At 33.7% G+C, this 15,595-nt stretch overlaps 1 protein-coding gene across 2 annotated transcripts in view; it reads left to right on the top strand.

Annotated features, from left to right (window-relative positions):
• LOC138137583 (uncharacterized) overlaps positions 1–15,595 on the top strand; it is a 252,149-nt gene that overhangs the window by 200,810 nt on the left and 35,744 nt on the right. The window contains exons 1-2 of one of the 2 annotated variants that reach the window (XM_069057058.1): positions 8,861–8,995; positions 15,296–15,588. In XM_069057058.1, coding sequence (XP_068913159.1) covers positions 15,373–15,588 — 216 coding nt within the window. In that variant the 5' untranslated portion in view covers positions 8,861–8,995; positions 15,296–15,372. Of the gene's footprint in view, positions 1–8,860; positions 8,996–15,295; positions 15,589–15,595 lie in introns of those variants that run through there. The other variant, XM_069057059.1, reaches the window with a different exon arrangement.

Consider the following 15,595-nt stretch of genomic DNA (forward strand, 5'->3'; position numbering starts at 1 on the left):
AAAAAAAAAACTCTACCCGACTGAGCCTAAAAAACTACATATGTTAGCTATTAAAAATAAGGCCAAAGAAATATATTTTTTTTCAAACGTCCGTAAATTATGACATTATCCTGCTGCATTGATAATGCTAAAGTGTCACTTCATTGTCATGGCATCTAACGAGCTGACGAGCGGCAGATAAAGTTATTATCTCCGCTAAGAGCGGCAGATAAAGTTATTATCTCCGCTGAGGGCGTCCGTGAAGTTATTATCTCCGCTGATGAGCGGCAGTAAAGTAAACTAGCTAAATCATTTGAAATTCCTACCTGGTTTCTTAACATGTCTTAAATAATTTGTTATGAAGGTTTGAAGAAAAAATAGTAACGGGTGACTATTAAAATTTTCACTTAGGGTTGGCTATGGATCATTCTTTGTTTTCCGTTGCACCTTAGACACTGACAAGTTTGACATTTCAATGAATGTTTTTTCTCTTAATTTGGTTATGTTTCAATTGTACTGACTGACGTTTGTCGTTCGTTCTTGCGTGTGTCTAAAGTAACAGAAAAAATAAAAACTCGTTCAAAGCCAACTCCAAGTGAAATTTTTAATAGTCACCCGTTATATGTTATTCGGAGCAAAAATGGTTTTATGTGCTTTGGCTGGTTCATTTTTGCTCCTCATAACATAATATACTATTATGGCTGCTTCGTAGCGCATGAAAAACCATATCTTTGTTTTTTTTGCTCATTGAAATCGGATAATAAATAAAAAAGTTATGGCTTGAGACGTTTTTTTTTATCAAACAGCCTGTATAATTACATTTTTTTTTTAATATTTTTTAATAGAGGTTTGTTTTAAGTTGTTAATTTCACAATTTGATAAAATGTTAACAAATTATATTCTACATCTAGTTCACTTTTATTATGACTGAATTTTAAACTTTCTACGTCTCTTAGTTTTTCATACACTTCACCCATATCTTGGACTTATAAATTTTAGATTCTTCCACATCACTTTCACTATTTGAATCACCTCCTGAATCACAAGAATGGCCGAAAGAAAACTAACTAAAAATCTGTGAAACTACAGGCACCTGTATCTTTTTTAAATACACAACAGGGTTAAATTTAAATTCAGGACGATTAAAGGATTTTAGGATTACAAGTTTCTTTTGTCAAAACAATTTATGACTGGTATTGAGAGGTAAAATTGCAGGTAATTTTCCAATGATGCCTTTTTCCAAGTGGCCGTGGTCGTTTTATGGAGGTGACCGCTATTAGGAGGGTCATTAGTATGGGTTTTCGGTATAATCTGTTCTGAAAACTTCAAAACTGGCCGTTATTAAAGGTGACCGTTTTTCAGAGGTGCCCGTAAATAGAGGTTTTGCTGTACATACTATTTTATCTCAAGCAAGCAAGCAAGAAACACAAAAAAAAAATCGGACATGAACTCACTTATTTGTGGTGAGCCCAGATATTGAAGACCGAGACGAAGTCGAGGACGGCAACTGGGCGATTTTAACATCTGTCATCCGTGCACATGAGCGGCTCGTGTTACATCACAGTGGCACCGGTTAAATATTACGAGTAGGTAATAATTCCGTTATTTCACTTCTTTAGAGGCTTTTTTTAACAGGGATAATTTAATTATTAAATATTTCGTGTAATTGATGGTTGTAGTTGATAAATAAATCGTGACAAATAGTTCAAATGACCTTACATTTGACTCGATCGATCCGCCTCTGGACATTTCTACTCCTATGACTTGAAGTACTTCTACTCCGCTCAGAATAGTTAATAGTACCGTGCGATCAAATAAAAAAAAAATAGAGTAGGCGAAAATGGTGGTTATCAGAATAGCGCAATCCAGGTAACTCGATTTTTTTTTAATTGATCGCACGTTATATTATTAGGTGTCCAGAAAGTTCTGAGCGTTTTTTATGAAAATAGATAAAAAGAAATAAATATCTATTACTTAAAAAATTAAACAACAATTAAACTAAATATTCGCCGTTATTGTCAATGACTTCCAACCATCTTTGTCCCAAAAGCTCAATTCCACGACGATAGAAGATGGACTCTTTCGTCCCGAACGATTCTTATCCTTCTTCCCCATTCAGAAATTTCGCAAACCATCGCCGACAAGTAGACTCTTTTACCGTCCCCGCAGCTTCAATTCTACATATATTTCTTGTGGCTGCTGCCGCTGAATGTCCACATTTAAACTCCTATAACATTAAATTACGAGTTCGTTCTTTTTCCTTATAAACAATCAATTACCAGGATGTAACCAATTGAAAATTATTTAACTGAGAAACGCCAAATTATTTATGGACAAGTGTACTTTAAAAAACTAATAAAAATTACCAATTGATTTTACATTTATTTTATATCGTGAAACAGAATACCACCAAAACGCTCAAAACTTTCTGGACAGCCTAATAAACTAGGCAAAAATGAATAGGGAATTTTTCCCTTTTTGAATTTTTTATAAATACACTTAAAAATTTATAATGAAATGTGTTAGAAATATATAAAGATACACATTAGATGTAATGTTTCAAGTACCTGTAACATTTTAAATTTATCTAGTGTTTAAGAATACGTGGGAGGATTGGGGCAATTATTTTGCTTTCTAAGAAAAATTGTGGAATTCCCTATTCAGTTTTGGCAAGTTTATATCGTTAAGACTAGAAATGAGTCTTTCGTAGCTAGCCCAGAGATTGAAGGCCGAAACGCAGTTGAGGCCGATAACTGGGCGAGGCACAAGAAGACTTTCTACTCTGAATGATAGGTATATACCTACTATTTTATCTTCAAGCGGATTACAAAAAACAATCGAAAATAAACTCACTTATTTATTTTTCTTTTCATGCAGTTATAATCTTCAAATTTGAAGGCACAAGTAATTTCTACTTCCCTTATTATTAGTACTTGAAGTTTCGATAATACACTGCGCCGCAAAATTATCGCATAAAGTAAAAATGAACCGTAGTTTTTTGTATTTTACTTCTTCTGCGATTTCCTTATGCTGAATCTCTTATTTTATCGTATTTCTTTTGTTTAGTAGCAAAAATCGCCATGTTGATAACTTCTAAAGTTGTTTATTATGAAAAGTTTGTATTAGTGTTATTGATCAATTTCGTAAAGCATTTTGATTGTGGATTTGAGAGACGGTTAGTAAGAAGTTTTGGTTCCTTCAGTCATAGATTTCGAAAATGAATCCCTACGAACGTTTAAGTTGACATACAACAGCCGAACAATTTGCACAAATTATTGTACTAGCCGAAGGCGGTATTAATCAACAATATATTGCAAATGGTCTTGATCTGCACCAGTCAACGGTATCTAGAGTTTTGCGTCGTTTCCACGAGACAGGAGAATACTCTAGAAGACCTGGACAAGGACGCAGACGAACAACAACAGCTCAACGGGATCGTTTTCTGCTTTTACAGTCGTTGAAACAAAGGACTCTGACTGCTCCAGCTTTGCAAGTTATGACTTTAGGAAGATATCAATTCCAAATTAGTGCAAATACTGTTAGAAGACTTGCTGAACACGATTTAAGGCCCAGGATACCAGCAAGGAAGGGGCCCACAGTTAACAGCGGCTCACCGAAGAGTACGATTGCTGTTTACCCAAAATCACGTTGATTGGGAATTGGATCAATGGAGGTTAGTAATGTTCTCTGACGAGTCCAGATTTTGCCTGGATCAAAGTGACAGACGTGTTCGGGTGAACCGATGCTCAGGAGAGCGATATGCTCAATGTAACATTATCCCGAAAGTCAATTTTGGAAGAGTTTCCGTTATGGTTTGAGCAGGTGTCACTTTCGACGCTCGCACAGAGTTGGTGGTGCTAGAAAGAGGAAACCAAAATGCGGCGACGTACATTACCAATATTCTGGAATCTCATATTGTCCCATTCCGACCATTTATTGGGATGACTTTATTTTTATGCATGACTAGCTGACCCGGTGAACTTCGTATCACCTACAATCGCTGTTCGTTAGTCTCGTTAAAACTCAAAAACGGCTTCACCGATTTGAATATTTTTTTTTGTAACATTTTGATTAGCCATAATCAATCCTAATCAACCTTCCAACTTCAATTCATTGAGATCAATAGTACTGGCTATATCTTATACGGTTTGAATTTCGTTCGGTTATTAAATGAAACTTGTTTACAATTCCAATGAATTTGATGTCTTTTATGTACTTGAAATATAAATACAATTGGTACCACTGTGATTTAAACGCATTTCTGATTTCCGGTTGTCAGCTTTGACAGAGTTGACAGGCGAATTTGACGTTTACGTGGTATCATTCTTTCCAAATTAGAAGAAGAGTGGTCGATCCGGAGGGTAACCCAATATGTATTATAACATCGCGAAGAGCTGACTCGACAGACGTTGTCTTGTCCAAATTTCAATACGTAAATATGTTTGTGATCGTTTTGTGAATTTGTGAAAGGCTATTGGAAATGTGTAAACAAAGTAAAAATGAGGAATTTTACATGTGAGATGAATTCTATCGGCAGTATTCTACACTGCTGAAATGCTGGAAATGTGTGATGTGCCTGGAATGTGATCGAGTTGGGACCATGCGGTTTTGTTCCAGAATTTAAGTTACAATTTAATTAAGTCAGAATGTCACGTCCAAACTAATTATTTATTTTCTTCCATTAAATTTGAAATCACAATGAATCTCATGCAGTTTTCTTAGGTGATTCAAAATGATTATGAATAAGTATTGCAACTATGTACGAAAATTTATGTGGCAACTGTGTGAATGGGATAGAGTTGACATTTGTATGACATTTCAAAAGCGTGCATTTGATTTTTAAAATTTCATTACACATTGATTTGACAATTTTCAAAATTGTGCGACTATGAACTGTCAAAAAAATGTCAACTCTATCCCACCCACACAGTTGCCACATAAATTTTTGTACATAGTTGCCAGATTTATCCACAATTATTTTGAATCACCCAATATTTACATTTCGATTTCGATTGCAAGACCGATGTTCAAGCAAACAATCCGATTGGTTTGATTCCCAATTTCACAATCAGCTGTCACATGACATTTCTGCATGTAGGCAAATAAATTGGAATAGAAATAAAACAACTACTACATTTGTCGGACAGACCGCGTAACAACACAAAGTAAATGTAATTTTATTTAATATACTGGATTGCGTTTTTCCAGATTTTTCTTCAAATCTTCCAGGTTTTTTTTCAATTGAAAACAAACAAAAAGCATCAAGCAAATATGTAGCTCCTATTGTCAGTTATGATCGAGAGTGCATACAAAAATTATAATTTTTTAAATTTGTCCGAATTTTCCGACTTTCCTTTGTAATTGTCCCGAATTTTTTTTTCGAAAACTTATCCAAAACCCTAACAAACAAAACCAAAAAAGAATTATGCATAGCTATCGTTCGAATCCTGAGTTATGGTCTTGAATTCACACAAAAAAGCATATTCAGTTTTCCCCGAATTATTTTAATTTAGTTTTTCCAGATTTTTCTCCAAATCTTCCAGATTTTTTTTTTCTATTAAAAACTTTCAATTGAGTTATTTCCATCCCGGGGCATATCGAACAAAAAAAAAAAGAATTAATCAAATATGTCGTTCCTATCGTCAGTTATGATCGAGAATGCATACAAAAAGTATAATTTTTGCAATTTGCTCGAATTTTTCGACTTTCCTTTGTAATTTTCCCGATTTTTTTTTCCTGAAAACTTTTTCACGACTATAACGAACAAAACAAAAAAAAATAATAATGCATATCCATCACAAAAAAGCACTTTCAGTTTTTCCCAAATTTTCCAATTTTCCGGGTAACTTTTCCAGTTTTTCTTTACATAAAAACCTCATACGGATTATTACAAACATTTAAAAAAAAATTAGCCAAATCGTTCCAGCCGTTCCCACAGAAAAAAGCACTTTCAGTTTTTCCCGAATTTTCCAATTTTCCGGACAACTTTTCCGATTTTTTTTTCTTTTTAAACCACCCCTGAATCAAGGCGAACAAAAGAAAAAAATAAATATTCAAATCGGTCAAGCCGTTTTTGAGTTTTAGCGAGACTAACGAACGGCGATTCATTTTTATATATACCGGGTGGGGCATCGTATACGCGCACGCGAGAAATCGCGACTTCTAATGAAAAAAAATTTTAGAAATTTTATATACCTAACTAATTATTGATAAGGTATATTTGAGAATTTAAAAAAAAATTTTTGTTAATAAATAAGGCCGTAACAGTTTTATTAGTTTTCTGAAATTAACTGTTAATTTACCTATAAAGTTTTTACACTAAATGAATCTGTATCTGCTAGCGCATTAAACCCTGGTGGCACAATTACAAATTTCGACTTGGTTAACTAAATAATTCGCTTTTTTATTTAAACGCAAACCAGACACGTGATTTATGGCCCAAATGCTATAATTTGCCAACAAAAGGGCCATTCACCAATACCAGGCCATTTTGACCGTCTTACTTACAGCTTTGCCATAAAAATAACAGTTTCCATTGTCACCTAAATTTACGACAGCACAAGTAGATCATAAATAAAAATGATTTTGAAAGTTGAAATGTAAAATTACGTTTAATTCAAAATCTAATTGGTGTTTTTTTTCCGCTGATTTCGTAAATAATTATAGGAAGTGAATCTGGGTAGGTCAGTATAAAAATCAGAATTTGACTTTTTGGTTGAAATTTACATTTTATTTTTTTTTGGCTTTGTTTGTAAGTTAAAAATGATCAAAAAATTATGAAATGTAGCTTACCAATAGCCAGGTAAGTGTGAAAAATTTCGACAATGTTATTTAATTAGAAGTCGCGATTTCTCGCGTGCGCGTATACGATGCCCCACCCGGTATAGATAATGGTCGACCGCACGTTGCGGGAATAGTGCAGCATTATTTCCGTGGGGTCGAATTTGGGCAAATGCAATGGCCAGCAAGGAGTTCAGATCTAAACCTCATCGAGAAATTGTGGGATCCTACAGATAAAAGAGTTAGAAAGTTACCAAATCCACCAACAACTCTTCATCAGCTGTCTTTGGGTCTAACTCAAGTTTGAGAAGAAATTAAGCAAAGAGTTATACAAAACCTCATTTTAAGCATGAGACAATGTTGTGCAGCTGTAATAAAGGCACGGTGTGCCAACACGCACTATTAAATGTTAAATTTCTTTGTTTTCTCCGAATTTGAATTTTTTTATTTTTTTGTTTTCTTGATTTCTTTGTTGTGTTCTGATTATTGTAGTATTTACTTTTATAAATCTACTTCTTTAATACTTTACAGTTCGAAATGTTGTAACTGGAAATAAATTTGGCTCAAAAACACGAGTTTTGAAATTATGCGTTAATTTTGCGGCGCAGTGTATTAGTAAAGTCTACTCGTATAATGCTATTCATTGTGTTCGATATACTTTCTGCAAATTTCCACGTAAAACTTTCCCACAATGGTGAATGATCGCGAATGATCCGGTCAGACATAACTCTATGGACATAAGATACAATAGTTTATAATTCTTCGTCTAGGGAACTCAGAAATTTTACCTTTGTAGCCAGATCACCGTGATTCATGAACATTATTATATTATACATACACAATTTAATCATATACTTTTCGGGACTTTGGTGGGACTAGATCCTACATAGGTAGTTAATTTTCGGGGAGTAAAATTCATATCGCCACCGGACTAGAGTTATTTGCTAAATATAACAAAAATTATCAAAACGGAATAACAAACGATTACAACTTGCAGCTGTTTACTTTTCAACAGTAAACGGTTATCTTGCGTTATTTTTTAATGTTGACATCCAGACATCATTGCATCTGACATCCACGCTGTGGCCATGCCCACAACTCCACAACGAGCGGCTCGTGACAGAATATAGGGGACGCGGTTAAATATTGGGTAATAATTTCGTTAATTCGCTTTTTTAGAGGCTTTTCTTTAATAGGGATAATTTAATTATTACATATTTCGTGCAATTGATAATTGTAATTGATAAATAAATCGTGACAAATATTTCAAATGACCTTACATTTGACCCGGTCGAGCCGCCTGTGGGACACTTCTACTCCTAGGACTTGAAGTACTTTTACTCCGCTCAGAAAAAAATGAGTTTAACCGTCTCTATGGAGATACACAAAGGCGCTTGAAGATAAAAAAAAGAGTGTGTCGTAAAGACGCACGATAGAAGTGAAACTTTTGTATTACAGGAAAATCAGAATATTGTAAATTATCACTGATAGATGCAAGAGGAGGTGGCTGAGCCGAGGTGCTAGTTGCTGGTTCATTGTCTTTATTATTTACACCGTTTTTTTCACATTCTGAACTGTCACTTCACTCGTACGTTTTCTCTCACGCCACGCTCTTGTTCTTTCTGCGCCTGACTTAAGCATATTTACAACAAAATTGTATATTTTAACGATAACACTAAACAATATAGAAATCCATAACTCATTGTTCATTTTTAATTAAAAGAGAGGACATTATGGATAAATGCCGTGAGTGTGACAAAGACAGAAGTATACACAATTTTAAGGGATGTTTGTATCGTGTCAAACAGATTAATTTACATAAATTAGACTCCAAATTAAGTGAGATGGAAACATTGGCGCAACCGTTGTGCGAGCCAGTGTTTACCCCCACCACTTTTCGTCACACAAAAAGGTTGCCGATCAGAATTTCAAACCCCTCCCATAAAGTTTCACTTCAAAAATTACACTTTAATCGTCTCTATGGAGTGTACAGAAATATGCGATTTTCGACCGCTTGAAGATAAAATACGTGTATATTCTATACAGATATTTATTCTATTACCTTTCTGTAATAATCTTATCACAAAAATATATCAACCGTATCGTTCGTGCTAAAAAATATCATATCTTATTTATAATAGATTAAACAGAATCACTTCGAATTTAAACGGTACGATACTGTCATCAGAATAATTTCTACCGAAAAGTGCATTGATTCAACGTCTTGAAGTAGCATGTAAGTGTTTTTCACAATAATTTGAACATTTTGTCGGATAATCTTAATTATCCACTGTTTAAATAGGCAGAATATTAGTTTGGTTCAACTACTGCGTTGAGTATTTGTTATCTCGTGGTAATACAAATAGTTGGCGCGACCACACCCATCACCATGTAGGATTCTATTTGGCTTCTTTAGCTTTACCTTATTATTCTTCTCATATTTTACATTTTTAACGAGTTGTTTACTTATGTACTCTATAGATTATCAATTGCATGAAAATAATGAACAAAGCAGCCGTCCAAACTTGCAGGAAATTAGTTCAGAGAAGAATCGATTGACTTTATTTAGTCTTTGCACTAAGCCGATTTCAGTCTGATATGAAATATAACTAGCAGAAACAACAAAAAAGAACTTTTCGTTTATATTTTACCCAAAAATTGATTTAAACAATTAATAACTTTCTGCTTTTGTTACCGTTTCCGTCATCATTGAGATGTCAATATTTCCGGTGACCTCAGTTCTTTTGTTCACCACTGTTTTCCTAGTATCCTTGAATAAAGTGCTTTGGAAAATGTCAATAATTTGCGTTTTATCGTGATAATAATAAAGTTAGACCTGAAATGAGCAATAAATAAGTTTTTCTAACACTAATATCTTATACTGTTTCTATGGTGCATTTGAGCTCACACGTTATGTTACCTAAAATAGTTATTTATGATGTAAGTGTTAAAAGTGAGATGTTATTTTGTAAGTGGGGTAGATTGGGAAACGAGCGCAGCGAGTTGACCAACCCCACAAACAAAATAAAATCACTTTTAACACGTCCATCATACATCTATTTTTTATACAACTGGTTTGCATTGCATTAAAAAACGCAGTCGTATTTTTGATGTTTATTTTAATTTCTGCGGCAAAAATCAGGTAGCTAGTCTTGTATTGACATTTGTTTATTAGAAACGTTAAAAAAAATTTAATTACGTTTTGTAAAACACTTTCAATTCCACATTATTGCATTCGTAAACATGGAATGCAAACAAAACGACGTTAACGATGCCGATATCGACGACAGATTTCCCGCAGATATTGAAAAAGCGGCAAATAGAGCCACTTTAACATTTATAAATAAATAAAAAATAACTAGTGTTAAAAGTTTTTTTTTTACTAGTGTTAAAAATACTTTTAACACGGTAAGTTATAAAGAGCAATTTTTAATCAAATTAGCTTCCACTAAAAACGTCACTTTTAATGTCAGTCGTATAAAATAGTAGTTTATTTGACGAGTTTCACTCGCGTTTTAAAACGGCCCACACGTGCCAAAAAAGACCCAATTTACACACGAACGAGTTGAATACAACGTTTTTTGGTTCGACGAGCCCCTTAATAGCTCCAAATCGTTTAAAATCTTTAAAATTAGCTTGACGTTTCGTTTTGACAAGTTGTGACATTTATCAAAATCCGTTCACATAGGCGTAAATTCTCAAATTCTGACAGTGTCGAACCAAAAAATACGTTTTCTTTATAAAACACGTCGTCAGTAGTAACGTTTTTTATGAAATTATAAAACACGCCGTCAATAGCAACTTATTTTATAATTATAAGATTGTAAAATAGGCAGATGCACATTATTAAAGTAACATTTACACGTGTTTTATAGTTTAAAAATCTCTATTAAATCCTCGCTCCCTGCGGTCGCTCTGATTTAAACTACGATCTCGATTTTTAAATCCTCTATAAAACACAAGTCATCTTAATAACTATATTCTACATTCTACGACTTGGTCTGTAAATGAGCTTTTTTTTAAGATTATTTTATTTCTAACCCCTCGATATTTTGCGACATCATTTCATCGTACATTACATCTTCATTAACAAAGTCATAACTTCACACTTTACAACCCAGTAGCTATTATGATTCATTACAATCCTTTGTTAAATAATGATACAATAACGTCTAATCTAACCATACACACAAAGAAACAAAAACTCCAATTATAGCTATTTATGTAACGAGGCAGTAAAATGACACTTTATTGAACGAGTTTGCAGATTGCGAAACGTGGCGAACCGAGTAGAGCAAGCAAACGAGTTCGATAGACACTTTACTGCATTGTTACATAGGTACAAGCTTTTATCGACTACCACTATACTGCTACTTACGAAAGTCAGTCACCTAAGGTAAAAATCATCGGCTTCCGAAGTGTATACAGGTGATTCACGTAGCCCGTTCGTTGGAAACTTTCCGATTTTCCAAAATCGTATGAATATGAAAATTGGTAGCCGACTATAATGGACTCCTCCAAGTTGAAATAAAATATTTTCAAAATGGCGACACATCCGGAAATACCGGAAATCGACACCATCTTGGTTTTTTTTAAAAGGAAAGGCCTCATTTTGATTGCAAGTTTCGATTCTACGTTAAATTTTGAGTTTAGAACGTCCTTTTGTCAACACTTATCTGTCATCGTTTTTGACCTATGTAATTTTTTTCACAAAACTCCTGAACCATTGGAAATACAAAACTGATTTTTTTAAATTGAATTCTTAAAGATGTGGCCGATCTTCTAAGACGCTAGTGACATTTTTTTTATGTTTCATATGCCTACTGCAATTTTTCAAATTTGATAATCAAAAAAATGTCGAAAACTTCATCTTTTCAAATGGCAACTACCCTTTCTGATACTAGATATGAATGTAGAATTTAATTTTAATGCCACTTTTATTAACATTTTGTATGCCTCTTTCCAGCCGTTTTGCTGTAATTTCTATTTTTTGGATAAAATATTCTTTTTTTTATTAAGCAATTGTTTTATTTGAATTTTTATTCAAAAATGCCATTGCGATAAATAGTAAATATGTAACAATAAAATAATAAAACATTAGAAAATAATGTTAATAAAAGTGGCCTTAAAATTAAATTTTACATTTATATCTAGTGTCAGAAATGGTAGTTGCCATTTAAAAAAATGAAATTTTCGATATTTCTTTATTATCAATTTTGAAAAATTGCAGTAGGCGTATGAAACACAAAAAATGTCACTAGTAGCGAAAAGATCGGCCAAACCTTTAGCAATGCAATAAAAAAAAAAACAATTCTTTATTTCCAATAGTTCAGGAGTTATAATTTTTTTAATGAAGCCCTGCAACCCGCTTTTTTGCGAAAAAGATGACATTGGTCAAAAACGATGACAGATAAGTGTTGACAAAGGGACTTTCTGAACTTAAACTTTAACGTAGAATCGAAATTTAAAATCAAAATGGGGCCTTTCCATTTAAAAAAACAAAGATGGCGTCGATTTCCGGTATTATCGGAAGTGTCACCATTTTGAAAATATTTTATTTATTTTTATTAGAGTAGTCGACTATGGTCGGCTACAAATTTTCATATTAATACGATTTTGGGAAAATGAGAAAGTTTCTAACGAACGGGCTGCGTGAATCACTCTGTATACAATCTTTTTTTGCACGACCCAAGCATTTTAATTGATAATTTAATTCATGTATAAAAAATCCCATAAGCCGCGATGCATTTGTCACTTTGACATCGGATAAAGTTAGCCCTAACTTTGCATCTGGATAAAATGTGCTTAAACTTCCATGGCAAACTTTTTCGAACCTGATTATTGTTTGTTGCTATGATAACGAACCAACAATCTTAAACATTGACACAGCTTGTAATAAATTGACGTGCAAAATGGCGAATTCAATTTTTCATAATTACCTACATTATTCATTAAATTATCTCATCGAATTACGCTCGAGGTTTTTTCGTCCAGGATAAAATTTCATTTTTTAAACTCTAATTTGGTTTCTTTTTGGAAAATTGATTTACCAAGCAACCAAATTATCGTAAAAAAAAATTAATTTTATTCGGACAAAAAAAGACCTCTCGTGTAATTACAGTCGAAAAAAGCCGAATGTTTTAAAATTATTTTTAACTGTCAACATGATACCGTATGTTTCAAAAAATTTCTGGTCAAGTAGGTCCTGCAAAACAAAAGCATTAAAAACGTATGGCGCAGCTTGTCAAATAATAACTGAACTGTCAAAAACGTCATTAATTGCCGTAATAATTTTGTTCGCAAAATGTTACCTATGAGAATGATTTTCACTCCTGAACAACAGATATTCATGATTGAACCTTATCTTTCCAATGGTCACACACTTCACACATTTCGAGAAAGTGACAGTGTTCAGCTGAAGTGCTCAACCCCAAGTTCGTACAGAGGAAAATATTGAGACTGTCAAAGTGTCAAACGTGGAAGACGAACCCCAATTATCTCTCAGGCAACTGTCGCAGCAGACTGACTTTATCAGTGTCAATTTGTCAAAGGATTGTTCGAAAGGATCTTGAAGAATCAGTAACAGCTGAAAGGTACCGAAACAACATTCTTGATGTTTTCACAATCAACTCCAACTGGCTCAAGGGTGTTTTCAATAAGACGGGGCTACAGTACGCGAGACTCTTCGTTATTTGTGGCAATTTTTTGCACCTATGCTGCTTGATGAACAGGAGCCTTCCAATGTGCATCGAAGCTGAAGGCTATCATTTTTAACACTTGCTCTAGAGTAATTTAAAACACATTATTGTTTATTTATTTATTTATTGTTGTTACATTACTTGTTTACACATTGCCCGGGTTTATTTGCTTTTGTTGGTGTTGTCGCTCAGCCGCGCCGGGTACATAAACATAACCTAACTTTAATCCGAAGCAAATAAGCAATCGTCTGCGCCTCCGCGGAACTGCAATATGAAATCTTGGCGCCAACGCCAACGGTCAACCCCAATTCTCGTAGAATCGTAGGGGAAAAGAACCGTTCCCAAGCTTTTTTTGAAATTGCCATTTTATGACAGTTCATTGAAAACAATTATTGTGATAAACACATTTCCACCTGAATATTCAAGTTACGCCATACGTTTTTAATGCTTTTGTTTTTCAGAACCTACTTGACCAGAAATTTTTTGAAACATACGGTATTTGTTTTACGAATATAAAAATCATATTGGTTTTTTGAGTAATAATTAAAAATGTTGTTACACAGTCTTGGACTGGTTTACAAATCTATGAGGGGCGTGATGACCAACTCAATAGACCGGGACCAATGGCTTAACGTGACTTCCGAATCACGAGATAGAATATAGCCTTTTTTTTTAATTTCGCCCTGGGTCGGAATCGAACCCGCGACCCTCACGTCCCTGAGCCGAAACGGACTCCCTTAGGCTATATTCTGCCTAATTAATAATACTAATCGATTAAAATCTTTCTTTAATATTAGTAGCGATAATTGATAAATGTAGGATTTGCGGAACTGAAGGGGAAACAATTGAACACATCATTTCTTCTTGCACCGTTTTGGCTCAAAGCGAATATAAAAAACGTCACGATATATTCGCTAAAATTATACACATGAATTTAGTTGTTAAATTCAATTTATTAAAGAATACACAACCACATTATATAGTCTTTGCCAAAGTCAAATAACCACCAACACTGCATTCTACCCAAAAAATCTACCGGCAACGTTGTACACTTAGATTTGATTGGTCTAGCATCCTAGTAACATCAAAATTGCCATTATACATTTAGTATAATTTTGTTTTCACCAACATAATTCAACAGGTGGTGGTTATTTGGGTTTGGCACGGCCTATAGTTATACACCAGAAAGTTGTTTGGAAAATGACAGTTACAAGTTATATTTTGATAGAATAATTTTAACTGACATTCATATTAAGCATAACAGACCAGACATTATAATTTTAAATAAACATCAAAAGCAAGCATATCTTTTAGATATAGCTGTTCCAAATTTCCATTATATAACACAAAAATTAATAAATATTTAGAGCTCTCCGTTGCTATGAGAAGTCTTTGGAGTTTAGAAAAAATTTCGATTTTACCACTTATAATTTCAGCAACGGGAATAGTACCGCAATCTCTTTTTAAAAATTTAAAAATTCTGGATTTTGATAACACATTGGTAGTTGAAATTCAAAAAGGTATATTATTGTACTCATGTCACATCGTGAGGAAGTTCCTTAACATTGACAAGGAACATAATACACAACAAAGTCAAAATGCGGAGGCGAGACGCCGGTAATTATGTTGATAAGCACTGCACTATTACTTGATAGTATTATCCGTAATAGCGTATGTACTCCGGCAAAATTGCCGTGCCGCCGGATGGAGGTGGGATAGTGCGATAGTAAGATTAATACAAATATATTAATATGAAATAATGAATTAACAAAATTGTCATTAATTAATTAACTGATAATGAATTATTTGTATTTACTATTTAATGTTTTTTTTTTCAGGTTTTCATCGGGATTGCAGATAAAAACATCTAAAATGAGTATTTGGTGAAAGTTATTAAAATTACAGAACCGCAAACATGGACGATAAGGATACCGCTAATAAAATATGTAATGAAATGGAGGAACACTGTGACAACAAAGAGAAGCTGAAGGTGGACGAACAAATTGAGTTGCAGAAAAAATGTACCGAACAAGATTCCCCCTGCAGTAGTACAACTTATGAGCATAACGAGGAAGCTCGAAACTTTCAGAAGAAAACTGCTACTCATGAAAAGCAGAAAGGAGTTTCTATGGTAAGAT

The sequence above is a fragment of the Tenebrio molitor genome, chromosome 8 (assembly GCF_963966145.1).
Source record: "Tenebrio molitor chromosome 8, icTenMoli1.1, whole genome shotgun sequence".
NCBI lineage: Eukaryota > Metazoa > Arthropoda > Insecta > Coleoptera > Tenebrionidae > Tenebrio > Tenebrio molitor.